The 20,082-nt window shown below is 41.9% G+C and overlaps 1 protein-coding gene across 1 annotated transcript in view; it reads left to right on the top strand.

Annotated features, from left to right (window-relative positions):
• The first annotated feature begins 979 nt into the window (after window positions 1-979).
• The window catches only part of IGF1R (insulin like growth factor 1 receptor), a 274,707-nt gene continuing 255,604 nt past the window's right edge, over window positions 980-20,082 (top strand). Inside the window, exon 1 of the mRNA XM_075006985.1 lies at window positions 980-1,196. Within this exon, the coding sequence (XP_074863086.1) occupies window positions 1,112-1,196 (85 nt within the window). The 5' untranslated portion in view covers window positions 980-1,111. The remainder of the gene's footprint in view (window positions 1,197-20,082) is intronic.

Below are 20,082 nucleotides of genomic sequence, written 5' to 3'. Positions count from 1 at the left end.
ACTGCCCCCCCCTCCAGTGCCAGTGCAGCAGCAGCGGCGGCGGCGGGCGCCTCTTGTTTACCAGCCTTAACTCCGCACCGTGCAAGGGAGCGAGCAGCAGCAGCAGCAGCAGCGCGGTGCAAGCCCCGCCGCGCACAGCAGCCACCGCATTAAACCCACCGCAGCCGGGCCTCCCCTTCCAGCTCCTCCCCGCCCCGGGAGGCATTACCGGACCCTTTGCAACCAGCTCCTGGGCTTTGACCTTCAGCAAACCGGACCCCCCACCCTCTCCTTTCCCAGCACCAGCCTCCCCCCTCCCCCGGCCTGGGGTTGGACGAGAAGGGGGAAGGTTCGCAGCGCGCACGCCCCAGCCTCACTCGGGGTCGGATGGTTGTGCCATGGAGAAGCGGCGGCAGCTAGCCGGGATGCGAGCTGGAGAGCAGCCGCCGGAGGAGGAGGGGAAGTGCTGAGCCGCCGCTTCGGAGAGGGACTGGTCGGGAGGCGGCCGCGCGGCGGAGAGAGTCGGGGCAAGGCCTCTCATTCATTTTGCTCCCGCCCTCGCAGGGGCTTGCCGCCCCCGGGACTGACCGCGTTTGTTACGGGGGGCGCTGGAAGGGGGAGCCCTTCGGAGCGCCGTGCAGGGGACTAGCCGCGCCTTTCGGAAGCGTTCTCCCCGCTTCCCCTCGGATCGCTTTGGACGCCCCCCCCCCATCCCCAGCCCACCCGGTTGTGTTTGCTGCGTCTTTGTGGGCTTTGAAAATGGAGGCTGAAGATACCGACTGCCAGCCCCGCTGTGCTGCGTGTTGGCTGCTCCCGCTCCCATTGTATCCCCGCCGCCAGCGCTGAGGGGGAGCCCTGCGTGGGGAGCCCCAGCCCGGCCGGGCAGCTGGTGCCCGTGGGTGGCTTCTCTGGAAGAAGCTCCGCTCGGGGAACACAAGCCGTGGGATTCCCAAACCCCAAGGGTGCCTTTGCTGCGCGTGGGCGGAGTGGGGCTGTTTCCCCTCCCCCCGCCCCCCGTGCTGGTGCGTGAGCAGAGGGGGAGAGTTGGGGACTTTTGTGTTGCTTTTTTTTTTTTGTTCTTTTTTTTTTTTTTGGGAAATTGGGATTTTGTCCGTAATTGAAAGAAAAAGGAATGAAGTCTGGCGCCGGAGGAGGGTCCCTGACCTTGTTTCTGCTTCTCTTCGCCACGCTGTGTCTGTGGCCGGCAAATGGAGAAAGTGAGTGGCTTGCGTTTCGGGGAACGCGGGGTGTGCGTGTGTCCGCGCCTGCATGGGGGGGGGCGGCTTGTTTTGCAGTGCGGTGACTTTCGCGTTGCCGTGTTTTTGCACTGACTGAATCTGCCCCTTAAGCACATTGAATACCCGGAGCCCAGGCGGCTCTTCCCCGCCCACCCCCCGGCGTGGCTGGCTTCAGTCTAACCCGAGTTCCGGCGCTCTCCTCTTGCGGGAGAGTCGCCGTTCCCCTTGCTGCTTCTCCCCGCCGCTCTGGCCACCTGTGTTTGATTTCTTAAAGCCTCCCCAGCTTTTAAACTCCCGAGGCAGCGACCACCGAGGGGAGCAGCGGCTGTAATAATTCCGCGCCTTTGTAAAACCGGGCGTGAGGAGCCGCTCATGGCCCGACGGTCTGGAAAGAGCAGATGGTGGGTGTTTGCCTGGCCGAGCGTGGCTTTCCCTCCCCGGCCGTGCACGGGCGTGCAAGGACTCTCGTCCGCCTGGGAAGACCATTGCGTTATAGCCGCGGGCGGAGGCTTGGGCCGGCCGGACCCACGCCGTGGGGATGGGAAGGAGCAGCCCGTGCGTTAGAGGCTGTGTTTGTACCTAGCGGTGAAGAGCTGCCGTCGCTCCGAGCACGAGTTGTTTTCCTCGGCGCTGCGGAAAACGTGGTGCGCCGGGGCTGGTGGCCTGCGCTCTGCAGAGGGTGAAGTGCACAGCGAGGGCCGGGGTGGCTTCGGGCTGTTGTTGGGCTGGTCGGACTCGCAGGGGCTGGCCGGGTTGTTCGGCGCTTCGCCGAAGCCCCGACTTTGTTTGTGTGCGCGTCGAAGCTCTGCTGGTGTAACGGTGCCTGCCCCCTTTGGTTGCGGGGGGAGGGGTGGGGATGGGGGAGCCGGAAGGCAGTAGATGGCAATGACCGGTCTGTTCTGTTAGTTTAGGTTGGATTGGTGGCCCCTAACAGTTGGGATCAATTTTGCCCCCAGGTTTTTCCGCTGGGGTGGCGAGATGGGGGGCGGTATTAAAAGGGCCTTTTTATTTCAACCATTTTCACGGTGTGCTCGATCTCCCTCTGTCTTCACCCTTAGTGCAGACAGGAGGTTTCCTTAACGCTAGATCCGTTTCCATTAGCTGAATGGGTGAACTTTTAAACATCTCTCTACCTACCGATTGTCGCGAAAATGAATGTTTACTTCTCCAAAGGTGTGCGAAGGGGAGCGTGCATTTCAGCGAGTCACGTGCGGGGGAAGAGTTCCTAAAACTTACAGGGGAGAAACCCCAAACCTACAGGCAAACCTTTAAGCGGTAGTTTTACATTGCTGATACATCCAAAGAAGTTATTTAACCATTAAACCAGTGGTAGAAATGTTTTGGGCAAGGGAGGCTAGATGGAATCTGTAAGGCTTGTTGAGTAATGTATTTCGTTAGACAGCGAATGCCAATTAACTCTTTAAAACAAAGTCAGGGCACGGCTTGGCTTTTAACATGGTAATGCTGTGAGAGTTTTCTTTCTTGGATAAATCAGATCTTTTCCCGGAACTGCTCTCAGGAGATAACTCCTTAGGATTGGAACAAAAACCTCAGAGCTTGCTTGTTTAGGTGGTGGTGGTGGTGGTGTGTGTTGGTGGCTGAAAGAATCAGTGTAAACAATGAAAGATGGGAAGATAAAAAACTTAATCAGTTTAAGAATGCTCTGTACCAATGTTCTTAAATTATTTCTGTTACAGAACATCTTTGTGTAAGACGGAGGGCAGAAGCATTCTCTTAAACAGAAGCAATAGCAATACATTTAAATGTTTTTCAGTCTTTTGAAATGTTCTTGTTTGGGCCATCTAGCTAAAATGGCTCAGTTAATAACATCTTACATGAAATATGTGCTATTGAGGAGGATACAGGCATTTCAGTATGACAAAATAAGATGAGAGGCTTGTCTTAGCTGAATATGGCTTTTAATTACTTTGACTTTGTTGTTTGCAGGTTAATAGTTTTTGTTTTCACAAGTTATAACTGAAGGAGCTTTACTGTTAAGGGAAGAATGACCCCCCAGACAGATGTTCTGTATCACTTTGTTTTCTTTTCTCTTCCCTCACAATAGGGGGAAGGAAAATTAATCTTATTTTTATTTGCTTTTCATATACAATGTAATAGCTAAAAAGCACTTCCATTTCTGGTCAAACATGCAAGGCATTCCTAAATAGGAATACAGAGGACTTAGAACAGAAACAAAAAAATCTTTCTTACTTAAGTTAGTAAGAGATGAGACATAATGACACACACATCTTTAAATCCAAGTACTTTAAAAAGAAAAATTCCAGTGAGCAACATGCACAGAATAGATGTTCACAGTATTACCAATGTATTGTCAAGAGCAAAGCAATCCATTCCTGAGATGAGCTTTGCATGTAGGTGTGGTAATTCAGGTGGCATGTGAGATGGCCAGGTGCTGAAGCCAGTTTAAGATGTGCCCTCAACTCTGAATGCCTGTGTGTGTGTTGTCAAGTATCAGAGGGGTAGCCATGTTAGTCTGGATCTGTAGCAGCAACGAAGGGTCCTGTGGCACTTTATAGACTAAGAGAAAAGTTTTATTAGGTGAGCTTTCATGGGACAGACCCACTTCTTCCGACCAACAGTCTGTGCTCACGAAAGCTCATGATCAAAACTTTTCTTAGTCTATAAGGTGCCACAGGACCCTTGGTTGCTGTGTGTGTGTGTAATATCCCCAATATTGAGCATATTGAATATTGGCTTAAGTTTCCTTACCTTAGATACTAATGGAAGGAAAAAAAAACCTGAAAGGGGTACCTTAAAAATAAAATCCTCAGAACAAAAATACCATTAATATGGTGTAATGCTACTTTGGATTCATACTTTTGTCCTTGAATCTGTTTATCTTTAGCTTTGAGCATTACCCCATATGTACAGCCTACATTTTATGCTTCAAATATTTATTAGCAATAGTGTATGCTGGCATTTTGTATCCATATTTCAGGATTCATAGTGAAAAATCCTTATTGAACATACTTGCTGTACACATGCAGCACAATGATCAATATTTCCTAATATATTTGGTGATAAGAATATGTAGTTGAGGGAGTTGCATAATTCTTTGGACTGTTCAGGTACTGAATATGAAATGTTTCCATATTAAACAAATTAATGTTAATCAGGTATCCTGGAAATAAGAGAGAAGGAATACTTTAGAGGTTATTGATACATTATTATGGGTAGAATCCCTTGTGAAAAAACTGGGTGCTAATCCATGCTAACACCAACGGCAAGTGTAAAGTCACATGTTAAATCATTTAAAAACGAGTCAGGATGAAGGGTTATATGAATCATTAGCTGGAAGACTTAGGAAATGGTGGAGAGTTAGTTAATGTAAAGCAGAAAGCATTAAAAGAACAGAACATAGGTACTGTTAAGGAATGAGGATGCATAGGACCCTATTTTAATGTAGCACCTGAATTCCAGGAGAGAGAAATCTTTTTCTTCTTGTGAAATAAAGGAAGTCCAACTAAACAGTTTAACTGACAGATAACAGATATTGTTAGAAGAGGGTTGAGGAAAAAGGCTGAAAGAGTAAAGAATAAAATCAACTGGTTTCAACTTCAGTCAAACAAACAAAAAAAAAAGTTTTGTTGTTTATAGAATCCACATTATTCCTCTAACATCCAAATGAAAGGTTACCATATAATTCTAATAACTTTCAGTCTGCCTTGTTGAAACTAATGATCGAATGACTAAAATGTATGTCTGATCATTTGCTTTTGCCTTTGTCTGCACACTCAGTTCGTTCACATAAACCATATAAATTTAAAGTTTTCAAAAGAAGAAAAACCTGCTGGTTTTAAGTTTCATTACACTGTTAAATAGCTAGTTTAGATCACTGTACTTTGGGAGGAGTTAAATTGTTCCAAAAACATTTTTAGGGTTCTACTAAATTTACGTTTAATAATATACTCCTTTTTCTCCTGCCTAATAAAATAAAGTCTCTTTCATTTGGTGGTTAAAATACTAAGCAGTATTTTCAGAAAGAATTTACTGGCTTACAATTGTTGTAGTGCTCTTAAAACTACATTAGTGTTACTTATTGAACTGGTTTTTCATTGTTCAGTAAATTCCTATTTTACTGGTGATCATTGCAAGTTTTCATTTTGTGAGTTGAGAGAAGATTTTTAATGGATAGTTTATATAATTTTTTAACAGAAAAGACTGCATAGTAACATCCCTTCTGGATGAAGTTTTATCAGACATAAGTACTGTATAAAAGCAAGCTTTTCTTTTTTACACTCTTTGATTGCTTCACGATAGTTCACGAAAACCTTCTTTTAACCCGATGAATAGTCACAAAAAGACACATCTGTTAGTCTGTATATTCATAAAACAAAAAAGCAGTCCTGTAGCACTTTAAAGACTAACAACGATTTATTAGGTGATGAGCTTTCATGGGACAGACCCACTTCTTCAGTTCTAGAACTTCTGATCTGAAGAAGTGTGTCTGTCCCATGAAAGCTCATCACCTAATAACTCATTTTGTTCATCTTCATAGTGCTACAGAACTGCTTTTTTGTTGTTTTAACCTGTTTAGATGGTCATGTGTGATGTATGCATCAGGGTAATTTACAGACTAAATTGAGTAAAACACAAATATCCCTGGAAAAATATGTAATTAATTTGTGAAGTAAAAATTAGAAGTTAGTTTGCACATATTCCTTCTGTGCCTTGTCCCAAAATGTTGAATTTCATCAATAAGATGTTAACTTTCTCTCCTGTAGTGTTATGATGTCACCTAAACTGAGGAAACACTGCAAACCTTTGAAGCCATACCTCCAGCTTTGCTTTGACTTTAATAAATAATCTTATCTTTTAATTTTAGTATACATCTCTTCTATTTGGAAACACTTGATAATCCTGCCTCATAGCAGCTGACTTAATGTAAATATCAGCAGTGGCAATTATAACTAAGTATTGTAACAACTGATGACTGCGTGTCCCTAAATTAAAAAAAAAGACGTGTGTTGTATTGTAATAAGCTGTATCTCCAGTGGTTTGAGTAAGGGTTAAAGTTGATTGCAAATATGTGTGACTTCAGCTGATGGCAAGTCCGTTGATCAAAGATTGGACCTCTTCTAAAGTTCCTTAGACAGTATGACTTTCTGCTGCAACTCCTATTTGAAACAACACTTGGAATGCAATGGTGATTTTGAAGGGTAGAAGTTGTTCTAATGTTTTTGACATGTATAGTTTTCTTAGGTTGCCTTAGTGTTCTTTTTCTCTAGTTGGTTGGTTGGATTGGTTTGTATGAGCTATAAAATAAATTTGAAAAAACGCAAGTTCCCAAAACCCTTCAATGCACAAAAGCAGATATCTAGAAACAGCAGTTATAGGAGAGGCACACTTGTGGTTTTTTAGCTAACTTGCTTTAATAGTAAAACAAAAAGCAGTCAAGTAGCACTTTAAAGACTAGCAAAATGGTTTATTAGGTGAGCTTTCATGGGACAGACCTACTTCTTCAGACCATAGCCAGACCAGAATGAGTCTGTTCTGGTCTGGCTATGGTCTGAAGAAGTGGGTCTGTCCCACGAAAGCTCACCTGATAAACCATTTTGCTAGTCTTTAAAGTGCTACTTGACTGCTTTTTGTTTTGATAGTGTACAGACTAGCACGGCTTCCTCTTTGTTGCTTTGATATTGTTTTCTCAACCAAATCACAGCAGGTGCTATCTGAGGTCAAAATGGGGACATGTTTCATGATCAAGTGTTGTATTTTGTATATCCAGAAGTGTCTGGAACAGACTTTTTGAAGACAGGCAAATGAATAATAATATAGGCATATAATATGAATGTTTATGTGCTCTGCAAATGGACCATAACTTGAGCAACTCCTCGAGTCAGAAACAGGATAAAAAGGTGTACAAGGCAGGGCTGCTAATGTTCTCTGACAGTTTTGAAAGGAGAATTTGGTAACTTGTTGATTTATTAGGGAGATAAATTTTTTACCAAAAGCTGGTACTGGTAGGGTGTCTTAGATTTTTGTGTAGTCTTTTACATGTGATTTTAATGACTCTTCACAAATACTTAATCTAAGTGGTTTCTCTAGATCTGTTAGTAAAGTAACTGATGAATTTCTTAAACTTCAAGGTACAAACAACTTTTAGAGTGCAGGACTGTGCAAAATTCATTAGTATGCTGAAAGCAAAAATTGACAAAATACATGCTCTGTTTTATAGATATGTGTTCAAAAAATCAGTTTGCTTTTGGCAAAACTGTGTTAAGACATAATCTAAATAGTCACTTGCTTTTCCCTGCCCCCCCGCCCCAAAAAATATTAAACTATTCCCTATTAACTGACTGTGCCTCTCTTGTTTTCCTGGACATTAAGTATGTTGGTATGTATTCTTGTGTCTCAGTGACTTTCTGCCTAGTTTTATTGATAACTTCCTGTCTTTCAGCGTGTTTAATATCTTACAAATTTACAGGAATAAATAAGTCTTGAAAGTGCTGCTAGCATATCCTTGTAGGAGCCATGGTATAGTCTTACTACAAATTTTAATACACTGTATTTCGTTAATTAGAGGTGTAAACAGGTTTATATTTTTATTTGCTGACAAGTTTGTTTAGCCTTCTTTGAATAACAGAGCATCTCTCTTACAAAATAGGGGGGATGTTCCTTTTCATCAGACCATTAATATAAGCTGTTACCATATTTCCATATAGTAACTGCAGATGAAATAAGTACTACTAAAAATGTTGTCTTTGCGGCTTATCTGTTTTTTTATGGTACAGGAGTTAATGTTGGTAATAGTTTGTAAAGACACTTTGGCTTTGGATGAGTTCATCTCTCACATGATGCTGGCAAAGTGAATATTTTTATTGAAATAGCTCTGTGATGGGTCAGGGAAAGTGTTATCTGCAAACCTGTTACTGATGCTATTACATGCTATAAAGATAGCTCTGTTTGCTTAAAAGTGTGAATCCCATTTCTGATCAGAGGGCTCTCTCTTATTTATGTTTTTTAAAAATTCTTAAGATACTATACTCTTATTTGAAAAGCAGGGGGGGAAAACAGTGTCCAACTGTTGGGACATATAGACCACACAAGGGCTCCTCTACTTCTGGAGGTAAACTTGTGCGACTGTGCTGTTTTTTTTTTTTTTTTTTAATTGGTGCACTGATTTTTTTTTTTAATCCAACCACATCTTTCATTATTGAACTTATTTAAGTTATTAAAGGGAGGTTTGTACAACTGGAGGTCTTTTTGTGTTGAAGCTTAGACCAGTGTTTTAAGAAACAAGTGAGGATTTTTGAAGGTAAGGTGCTGGAAATGTACAGAACATGATCTGAAATAGTCTTGTTATCCCTTTATCCCTAGATATTTAAACTTGATCAAAGCAGTCTGTTTGAATCAGATGTTGTGTACCTGCCATTAAGTTTATAAGCTACATTTATACAAATTACTTTTTAATTATTCATAATGTATTACATATACATGATGGTTTTAAAACAAATGACTTTATAGGAAGGGAGAACATCCATAAATTAGAGCAAAGAAAAAGCCTTTTTCTCAGTATTGTTTTAGTTTGAGATGCTGTTGCAATATACCAGCTGTAACTGGTGAGCATGTAAATTTGAATTAGAGTACGAAGTGTGTTTTCATTTTTAAATGCAAGATTTGTTTTATTTTGACACTTTTCTTGTAAATGGTGAATTGCACGAAGTGTCAGCGTAATGGGCTCAGGTTCAACCCATAATTAAAATTAGTCATACCCAAACCATACTGGAAAACATTAATTACGTGTGTCAAGGCAGCATATTGTACATACAACAGTGTGAAGAAGCAGAAGGATATCTTAATAGCTCTGTGTTGTCATACGATATTGTGAAGGTACCTTCAGATTACTTCAGTTGTGTGGGTTTCTTACTTGTGTTGCTGTGTTTTGTGATAACATCATCTTGGTAAATGTTTCCCTACTAGTAGGGTAGGTACCACATCAGTTGACCTGTAGACCCTGCTGAAACTGGATGTACCCTGGTACAGAGCTTAAGGAGTCTCCTTGTTAGTGAGTGTAAGAACATGTGTTGGGTGTGTCTACTGAATTTAAACTTTTGATTTAAAAGAGAAAAATAAGGCGGAGGGCTTGTTTCTGGCACTTGTGGTTGCAAAAACAACTTTCCCAAACACGATCTGATTCAGTTCTGTTTTTCCAGTGTTGGATGGGCACCTTGTTATTGATCAGGGATATTTGGAGGTTAAGGCCATTCTAATCTGTTTCATTTTAGCTGTTGAGAAACCAGCTGACAGTGATGAACCTGGTACCAGTCAAATCCGTATCACTCTGGCAAAGCTATGACCCTAGTCAGGTGCTGAAGTTATGAGTAAGAACCCACTGAAATGGTGTGGGGTAGCAATCCTTGAACACGAAATTTGCCAAGCAGTATTATGGGAATGGGAGAGCCTTCTAGATACCAGAAGGATGTGGTGTGGGGGTCATGTGATTGCAGTTGAGAATCCCTACTCATGGAAGAAACTTGGCCATTCCAAACATGATCTAGGGACATGAGCCTCATAAGAATTCCAGTATCACCTCCGTTATGCTGTTAAGATAACACTGGTTATCTTGCATCTGTTTAATGGGACTCGGCTTGATCTTTTTCATTGGCTTTTGCTGTCTCGAATTTTTGAAACTGTGCCTTCCTACTAATAAGTTTACCCCTTCTTTCAGCTCATGTCCACAGCTTGCTGTGTGCAGGGGAGAAAGCACTCTTAACATTTTAGGAGCATCTGTCAGACTAGATGATCTGGTGATCCCTTGCCTTCTGGCCTTAAAATCTCTATGAAGCATTTTGAAGGAGAAGTGAGTGCTGGTATCAGAAGTAAATATGTGTAGCCCCCAGGTGATCAGAGAACAGCGGTGGGCCACAGTGAAGCACTCAGCTGAGTGCAATCACATTGGAAATACCTGTTGTCAGATCAGTGGAATATTCCGTTTCGTTTGTTGATCACTGAGTGTATCCATCTCCGCAAGTCCCTGTTGTTTTTCTCCAAGCGTTGACCTATAGTTAAACACACTGTCATTGCCTAATGTATACGAATGTCATAAGTTTCCAGTAGGATTCAGTCCATTTCCAAAAGGCCGCTGCAGAGAGAGATTTTCTGACTTGTAGTGTTTTAGCAGAAGATTTGTGTTAACTTTATTAGCAGAAACCTGCTTTAGGAGCAGGAAATTCTTCCATGCCCTTCTACCCTCTCAGATGCACAAGTGTAGTTCTCCTTTCCAGCAGATGGGAGTCTTGCAGAATTTTGGTGATTATCTCTCTTCTCTACCAGGAGGATTTTTGGCTGTACTCCACTTGTTCCCTGTTTTGAGCAGGCGGAAACAGCCTGTTAGTTTGTAGTAACCCTGCTGCCCTCCCCACCCCCCTCCAGGGGTGGCACTAACTCCCCATCAGCTTCTGGTGCTTGAGAATTTGTATCTGACACAGCTATTATTATTATTTTATTGCTTCCCTGTGACTGTTTGGTCTCCCAGGAGAAACTAGGGGGAGTCTCCCAGCAGTGTCAGAGACAGATGTCATTTGCTGTTAGCAAAGTGTGGCTGTGTATTTCTTCTTCTTTCTCCCCCCTCTTGTGAAGTACTGAGCTGGAACAGAGGGAAGCCCTGTAAACCAGCACAGAGGAAAATGCCGAAGGCAAAGACTGCCAGTCTTATCCCTGCTAGCTAGAGTTTAGGGCCTATCTTTAGGTGATTTCTTGGAGATCACAGCAGAAGGGAATAGTCTATTAATGTGTTGGCCATCTTTCCCTGTAGTCCTTCCATGGGCTGGACCCAGGGTGGAGGTTATTGGTGCATGAACTTCCCTAGCGAAATGCCAAAATTGGGAGGAATTACTCTGGTTGTATAGTTTTTCAAAACTCAGGCTTGGCCTAGGTCTGTTTGAGGACCAGGCGGGGCGGGATTTTGAGCCAGTTGGGGTTTATAAATCTGGGAGTGACCTAAGCTTTTGGACAGAAGCTGGATGAAAAAAAAAACTCACTTGGTTCTGTCCTGTTTTATTGTCTGTTTTTTATGTGCTAGCAAAATGCTGTTAAGAGTTTTCACCTTGGCATGGATGGCTTGATACATGTATAAGCCTCCATATCCACACTGTTCCTTAAAAAGGAGGCGTGTAAGATACCCCCTTCATGTGTTCCATGTAAGCCATGGAGAAATGCCAGCTTTTATTAGCAGAGCACCTAGACATAGGGATTTCTTTTTTTTACAAATGGCATGTGCAGATGTGTACCTTAATGCACACAGAAAATCTTACTCTGCACCTGGATGGAAAATATCTGCCAATGAATAGGAAAGATTAGTGGGAATGTAGCTCTCTCCCTCCCCTCCTCCATGTCCATGTTTTTGGGTGTTAAGTGCTAGAATCGATGGTAAAATCTGAGGTTGTGTCCACCTTCACAGCTTGTTTTTGTAGACTAAGTGTTCTGTTAGGGATGGTCATAAATATTTTCTAAAAAGGATTCATTAGTGAGCGATCATGCTGCTGCAACAGAACTGCAGAGAGCAGCCCTGACACCCGGAGAAATGCAGTGTTTGAATTGAAGAAGGGGCTATATAAGCATCTGATGTAAAACTATGCAGGAGAGAGCTGGCTTTTAGTTTGCATGTCTCAAGATCAAATTTTTTTTCCTTGTAGCTCATTTTTTAAATAAATGTGTTGCGTTCTCAGTGGAAGAGGTCTAGTGCTAACTGCCCACTGATCAGATGTGTTAGCATTTTGTTGTTTCCAAGCCATGCTAACCGAGCAACAGCTTTACAATTCAATACATTCGAGGAAGACTGTAAAGGAATTTGGGGTGGGTCTCAATCACCACTTCAAAAGCAACAATGTCAGACTTGCTCTACAACACAGCAAAGCTCCTGTGGAAAAATACTGTCATCTTAACAGATGCAATGTTATTTTGGAAGTTCCGCTATATAAATACATGGACTGTGGTTAAATTGTGATGGTAACAGATGCAATCACTATTCTTAATTCTTTCATCTCTGTAAACAATATGTTTAAAAAAATCACAAACCAGAAAGCATCATGACTGAAAATGAACCTTTGCTGCATTGCTGAAAGGCTGTTTTTGGATAACTTCCTGCCCATTTCATTTTAGATAACCGTTGTGGAGTTAGATTAAATGCATACCTCCTAAGGAGCAGTCTGGTAAGAGCATCTGTAGCTACTAACAATTTTCAAACTGGTTTGAATGGCTTTGCATATTATTGACAGTGCTTTAGAAATTCCAAGTAGGTTGAAGACTGGATTTGTTAACCAGACAAAAAAATGATTCCAACACTGAAAAAACAAGAAAATCTTCCAAACAATATAATTACTTATTTCAGAGGGTGGGCCGGCATTATCTGAGTTGGTGGTGGTGGTCATTTATTCAGCATCAGTGACAATATTTTCAAATTGTCCATAGCACATGGCAATGTGTGCAAGAGAGACTTGGAATGTTTGGCTGCAGTGGTGCAAAGTTGTGTTCACATTAGTTTTCTCTCTCTGGATTTAATCCTATTTTAACATTGCATGCACAGTTATAAATTGGGGGATTATTGTTCAGGTTTTTTTTTTGAACAGCAAATAAAACAACATAGCAAGATGATGTCCTCATCAACGTGTTAGCCTCCATCTGTCCGCTAATGGGATGGAAAAGTCTCATGTTAAATATTGTAGCTAGATTTAGAAAAGAGGGGACTGGACAATTTTGTGATCCATCAGTATTGATAGTTGTGCATACTAAATTAGGGGTGGTGGAATATCATGCTTCAGCAGCTGACAGCATGCATTGCCTGGGAAGAAATTTATTTTCTTGCATGTATTCGCCTTGTAACTCCCAATTTGTAAAAACAGAAAGAATTTATAACTTTATGAGCATCTTAAGTGACTTAATTTCGTACGTGTTTATAAAATGTGTCTAAATCATTTGACTTCTTTTCAACTGGGGAAAAACTATTTTTTTCTCAAGTGAAACAAGGTATTACCAGGCATTCCAAGATGAGTGCACAAATTTGTTCCTAACAAAACTGACCCTTGGTGTTAGGGAGTCTTGGGTGCTAACTGACTGAGAGGCAGTGTGTATAATTCTCTTTAAAAAAAACCCAACCCTACCCTAAAAGAATGGTAAAGTTGCCAAGTCAAGCACACAAGTTAGGAAATGCTAGAATTAAGGTCACTCGTGCAACCTTAATGCGGTCTCCCTGTGCTTACGTACTATGGATAGTCTTTAATTACATCACCACATGTTGTTTCTTTGCAGTAGGATCTCTGTCTCGCTTTTTGCGCAAAAATCATGGCTCTTCAGAATGTATAACTCCTCAACTTTTTTTTATGCTCATCATTGATTGTGTGGCCAGAGGCCTTGTTTATTGCACAACACCTAAAGCTTGAACAAAGAATTGTCTTCTTGGGCTTTCTGTGGCATTCACCATTGTTGACTTCAAGTCAGTTGTTCCCCAACCATTGTGATCAGCTGGCAACAGCAAAGGAGACGCATGCCCAGTTTTGCCCAAAACATCAGGAGAGCCAGGACAGGGCTTACCAAAAGGACTGCCTTGGCTGAAACAGTCACCCTAAGCACTTTATATCTTTGGAGCACAGCTTCCATTAATGTGCTTGTGGCTGAGACAGCTCAGAACTTTGGCAAGTAAGAGCTTGCAGGTCTCAAGTTGGGAACTCAGCAAATGAGTAATGTGTGGTTAGTGACTGCTGATGAAAAGTTTGGTGTAAGTAATTTGCCCAGTAACACATGGGAACTTGGTGGGATAGGATGGAGTTTTGCATGGTATTACTGTAGTGGTGAGTGACCTTTTTATTTTTGGACAAATAGTTTTTCACCAAAAAATGCAATTTTTGGCTGACCCAAAGCTGTTGGCAATTTTGACAGGAGTTTGCTGAGAAGTTTTTTTTTTTTTTTTTTTTTTTTTTTTTTTTTGGGAAATAGTTGCCATTCATAGAGTGGCTGGAAGAAAAGTTGGTAGTGGTGCCAGCCTTGTGATCTTTAGGCTGGTGGTGAGGGCTCTCATCTGCAATGTGGGAGAGAGTTCCCCCTCTCCGGAGTGCCCAAGGTAGTGGACTATAGACTCGTCCTCACTGTCTCCCTCTAGTCCACAGGTTGGCCACCTTTCCAAGGCAGAAGGCTGAATTTTGACCTTTTGAACTCTATGTACGGTCTGAGTGATGGTGATACTTTTTAAAATTGCTACTAGTTCTACTTACAACAGCTTCATTAACAAATAAAGAGGCAGGGCTTTACTGTTTAGGTGGTGGTTGGTAGCATTTGCTGGTCTAGTGTTAAACCATAGGCAGCATGACTCTGAGCAAGCTCCTTGTGTGCCAGTGAAAGTCGGCACCTGTGCTGGGGTAGCTGACCTCTAATCCAGCCCAATGATTATTCAGGTACTTCATATGTAAAGGATTAGCTTCAACAGGAGAGAATGAAGGACCTGCCTCCAGTTGTCCTGGGCAGTGAGTCAGGTTTGTGCCATGTGGAAGATTCAAGGTGAGATCTGTGTGGTGTGTTGTTTTTGTCAGGCAGAGGTAGGGGGCAACTGAACCTTGGTAATGCTCTAACCACCATAAAGGAGACACCACCACGTTTTTGATATTCAGCCATTTTGTTAATTCAAGTGTCGGAGGGGTAGTCGTGTTAGTCTGGATCTGTAACAGCAATGATGGGTCCTGTGGCACCTTACAGACTAAGAGAAAAGTTCTGAGCATGAGCTTTCGCGAGCATAGACTCACTTCATCAGATGCATGTGATGAAGTGAGTCTGTGCTCGCGAAAGCTCATGCTCAGAACTTTTCTCTTAGTCTGTAAGGTGCCACAGGACCCTTCATTGCTGTTAAAGATCCAGACTAACACGGCTACCCCTCCGATACTTGAATTAACAAAGTGGCTGAATATGCATCTGATGAAGTGAGTCTGTGCTCACGAAAGCTCATGCTCAAAACTTCTGTTAGTCTATAAGGTGCCACAGGACCCTTCTTTAATTCAGTGTCACCTTTCCTTTGCTTTTATTTTAATAAGCACAGCTGCTTGATTTGACCAAGAATTAATTGTCACATTTTTTTGATTCACTGAAATTTCTAGGGTTGATTTGAAACAAGTTTTTTGTTTAATTTTTGTAACTGCCTGCAATGCAGAAAATGGCTATGCACCTTGCTGCACAGTTGAGTGAGCTAACCATAACCCTTTCTTCTCTGCACTGCTGGGGTACCATCATGGGGGGCAAATTTTTTCTGCTGTTATGTTAGGGAAAACTTCAGCCTGGATGGTTAAATTTTGGAGTTAAAAGCAACTGAAGGCAGGGTCTAAGAATGGAAAATATTAGCCAACGTTAAGTGTAGATGGGATTACCAGTTTCATATATAATTCATTATGGGCACTACCAGTTCCCCTATTGTTCATAATGGCCTTTTCCTCTACATGCTCCATGGTGCCCTAGTGACAGAACCTATTTGAGTTAGTGTAATCATGCTGCCCTTCAGAGTTTATAAGCCTCAGTATTACTTTACCAGTGTGATATTTTGTAGTTTGCAGTGGCATATGATAGTCTATATTTCATGGAAATTTGTCTTCTCCCTTTTTGGCTTGGAGAAGACAAGAGGAGGAAGAAAACATAATAACCTGTTCAGCCTTTTCATACGAAGGGGCAGAAAATTCTATGAATCGCTTGGGGCCTTGGAGCGTGTATTGGATTTACTGGAGGAGAACTGAGAGCTTCAGGTGTAGGCATTATAAAAAAAAAAAAAATCACTGAGACAGATGGTAGATGATAAGGCTGTGGTTTTCTGTAAAGCTAATAAATTGAATTTTAACCACTTGGTTTTCAGGGAAGAATGGACAATTGTAAAACTGCGCCTTCCTTTTAGGGTGCTTAAGTATGTGCCAGTTCTGCAAATTTAGAACAGTGGGCAAGTGACTATTACTTGTGTACAAATCAAACTTACAGTTTGATATCTGACCTTGTCGCACTGATTTGTTGCTCTTTACTGTTGGATATTATGGTGATTGGAGTTGAATTGTTGTTATTTACCAACATAATACAGGTTGAAGCTCTCTAGTCTGGAATTCTCTCATACCACAAAATCTGTAATCCGGCATGATTTTAAATAGATGGATGTTGCCAAGTTTCCTGTGGTCCCATGAAGTTTGTTTACAGCTACCAGTCTTGGCTCTGTGTTTTGTGTTCTGTAATTAACTCCTAAATGTTTTCTAAGAGCCCAATAAGCAGTGGAAGCGTTGGTAATGCTGATAGACAGTATTGACCTCCCATGGTATGGCAAATTCTCACATTCAGCATTTGTCAGGTCCCAAGGTGCTGAATGAAAGAGGTTAAACCTGTAGTGACTCACTTCCTGTTAATTCCACTACACCTAGGGCATGAAAGCAGAGTCTGAGGACTTTGGGGCTTAGTAAAAGAGGGCATAATGGAAGGTTGAAGTAAATGTTTTCAAAGGAGTTTGGTGCTGCTAATGACTCTTGGGCCACAATGAACAGAGTGTTTTGCTGGTTTGGTGTTTTTAAAACTAGTGTGGGTTGTTGATTTATTTAGTGAAATTTTATTTTTAAAATCCCTCACAAATACTTTGGAAGAAATTGTGATTGCCTTTACCTTCAGTAAAAGTTTGTTTCACTGCTTCCCAAACACAGACCTCCCCTGGCATTGTAGCATCCTCACTGGTTCTACAAGGGAGTGGTCCCCTGGAGCATTTTTTGTCTCGTGTGTGTGTGTGTGTGAGAGAGAGAGAAATAAATTCTGGATCTTGTTCAAGGGGTGCAGGAGATAATTATGGGACAGAAAGGGCACAAGACATGTCCAGGTTGTCCTGTGGAACCTTGCTGTTCAGACAGTTTGTATGCAGGTTATTAGCATCTTGTCGTGAATCTACGGGGGAGTGAACTTAATCAACATGCTCTTCTTAAAAATCTTCACCATACCTTTATATATTCCAAAGCAAATTCAGCACAACGTTTCCCCTCAATCCGCTTGCTTCCCTTACAGGTTTATGTAGATCGTCTTTAAATAGCCATAGTATTTAGCATATAGACAAAGTCTAATATTGCATATTACCACTCCATAACCAAAATATTTGAACAACAAGGGTTCTAAAAACCAAAATACTTCCACGTTCGTGGTGATAAATCATTAAGGTGTTAAAGTGATTTTAATCTTTAGATCACAACCCACTATTAACTCCATTTCACAGGTGGGGAGGAGGTGCAGAAATGTCAAGTTATTGCTCAGGTGGTTGTCTCACTTGAAGTCAATGGAAGTCAGAGACAAAACTCAAGCTTCGAAGTTCAATCCAGAAGACCACATGGTCTCTCACAAGGACTTGATTCTCCTTTATCACCATCAGGAGGTAGCTGCTATAAAGCCAGGGGCTAGCATGAGATCATAGGTGGGAGAACAGGGTGGTTTTGGGAAGAGATCTTGCAAATCAAGAGGGAGGTGAACCTCGTTGGGGGAAAAAAGCAGAAGCTGCGTGCTTTAAATGACCTGGAATGCAAGAGTGTGACTCCTTCAGTCTTTTAATCAGGAAGTAGCCTCTTAAAAAAGAGGGTTTTTTTGGTGATGATAAACAAATGATTGCCTTAATCACCAAAATATTCATGCACTGTGTTCCTTTTTGAATATTCAAGAGTTTTTCATTGTTATGCTGGTAGTATCCATGACCAATGTTACCTCTACTACTTTCTATCCAGGTGTAGATTTTTTCCATCCATTTGCAGAATAATTTTTTATGTGCACCAACAAATGTGTGAATATGTACCACCAATGGAAACAGTGTCTAGTGGTAAGCATTTTGCTCGTCAGCTGGGCAACATTTGAATGCCTCCTGAGTGACTGCACAAGCACACAGTTTATGGGGAGCATGGTGACATAGCCAGTGCTAATTTGCTGTTTGCATTGAAGATGACTACAGTGATAACATGTCAAAAAAAGACAGAGCTGGACGTAGGGTGGTGTAGCGAATGGTCATCAAGGAAGATATTTACTGTCATTTTGCTGTTATAGTTCTCCAAGCTGACTCTTGCGGCATCCATAACAGATGTATGGAACTTCAAGTGGGTAACTTGACACTCTTTCGAGACCCACACTGCTCCGTTGAAATCACAGCATGCTTTGTTAAAGCAGTCACATGTATAAATTTATTTATTTATTTATTTTAAAAACCACAGCACAGAAAGTTTCCCATTAGTTTGATGGACTTTTCATTTCATTGTCTCAGTTGGTGCTTTCATAAATTCCTTAGTCATGAGTGTCTTTCATAACCAGTAAAATGTTCTTTGTACACTATTTTAGCTGTGTTTTGCTCTTCGGTGTCAATTGAGGGAAAAATGTTCAAGGAATGGTGTGTTTTGAAATGTTTTGTATATCCATGGAAAACTTGCAGTCCCATATTTTCTTCCTTTCAAAAATTATCCTGCTAGTGCCTTCTGTTAGCATGGGCCATGGGTGTTACCAATATATAACAGAATGAAAAATTCTTGTATGTTTAGAAGGGAATTGAGTGTATATCCTCTTGGCATGTAAGGGTTAATTACAGCGTATCCCCCTGCTTGGTTGTTTCAGAAAATAATGCAAAATGCCTAGCATTTCTGAAATTCCTGGCCCTTTCAGTACGCTGAATAAAGTAGGCAGGATGTTCAGGCTGGCTATTGGAGGGTCAGATCCTTCCCCAACCCCCACTTCCTGGATCTGCAGGTCTTTGAGGATTTGTAATAGGTCTAATGCTGACGGACTTTTTTTTTTTTTTAACCTTATTTAAAAGCATCCATTGAAGTGAGAAGCTGTACTTCCTGTTGCTCTAGGTTGAGACTTAGGGGAATAGATGTTGGAAGTGTAGGCATTTGTTAAGGGCTTTCAAGGGAACTGTTAAGATGATGTTTTGAATTATTGTGTGAACTAAAACTCTTTCCATCGTCTTGAATTGTCGTTTTGCTTTCTTGTGAGAAGTGCCAGGAACTTGAGTAGATGGGGTGGCATATAAATCTGTTCTGAACTGTTTCTTTTACAACTCTTTGGATATTTTGAACAGGAGGCTCTGTATATTATACTTTCCAATTGTTTTGATGTTTCTGATGTGGCAATTTGAAGAATGCAACATACTTTGAGGAAAATATTTTTCTGCTTGTATCAAATTGAGCAGCAGTTCCTAACTTTTTTGAGATGACAAGCCATTTGACAGTTCAGTAAGACTTGGTGAGCCAAGGAAATTCAAAACCAGGGGCAGGGTGTGGGGGCAGTTCTCCCCAAGGAAATGTGTGTGGTTTTTTTTTTTTTAAAATAAATCTTGATTCCCTCCTATGCCTAGGCTTAAACCCTTGAACCCCCAGAGTGCCCCCCCTATCTTACATGAGTGCTGCTGCTCCTTCTCTGGGCTGCTGCCTCCTCCATGTGGCTTCCCCCAGCCCTCCTACTCTCCTCCCTCACCTGCTGTGTGGGCAGTTCCCTGCCATGCTGCACTGAAATGGGAGTCAATTTACTTGGTTTAACAGCCGGATCCCCACTGCTGGCTGTTAAACCAATTAAACTGATTTCAATTTCAGTGTGTCAGGGCAGGGGCTTGGAGCCGGATGAGTGAGCGATGCCAGCAGTGGGAGCTGCAGATGGCTCCTTTAAGAGCCACATGCGGCTCGGAGCCACCCAGCTGGTGACCTTTAGCAAATCCCATAGGTTGGGAATACCTGACATAGAGGAGGGAATCAAAATCCTATCATTGGTGGCCATCCGGTAAATGAACTTTTCCTTTTATATTTTTTTTTGTGTCAAATTAATGCTTTTCATTTTTCCTTTCAGGATTCTATACTGCTACATCTGTGCCTGCAACTCCATTCTCATGTTT

This window comes from Carettochelys insculpta, chromosome 12 (genome assembly GCF_033958435.1).
Source record: "Carettochelys insculpta isolate YL-2023 chromosome 12, ASM3395843v1, whole genome shotgun sequence".
Taxonomy (NCBI): domain Eukaryota; kingdom Metazoa; phylum Chordata; order Testudines; family Carettochelyidae; genus Carettochelys; species Carettochelys insculpta.
This window is presented reverse-complemented; position numbering and strand designations above follow the sequence as displayed.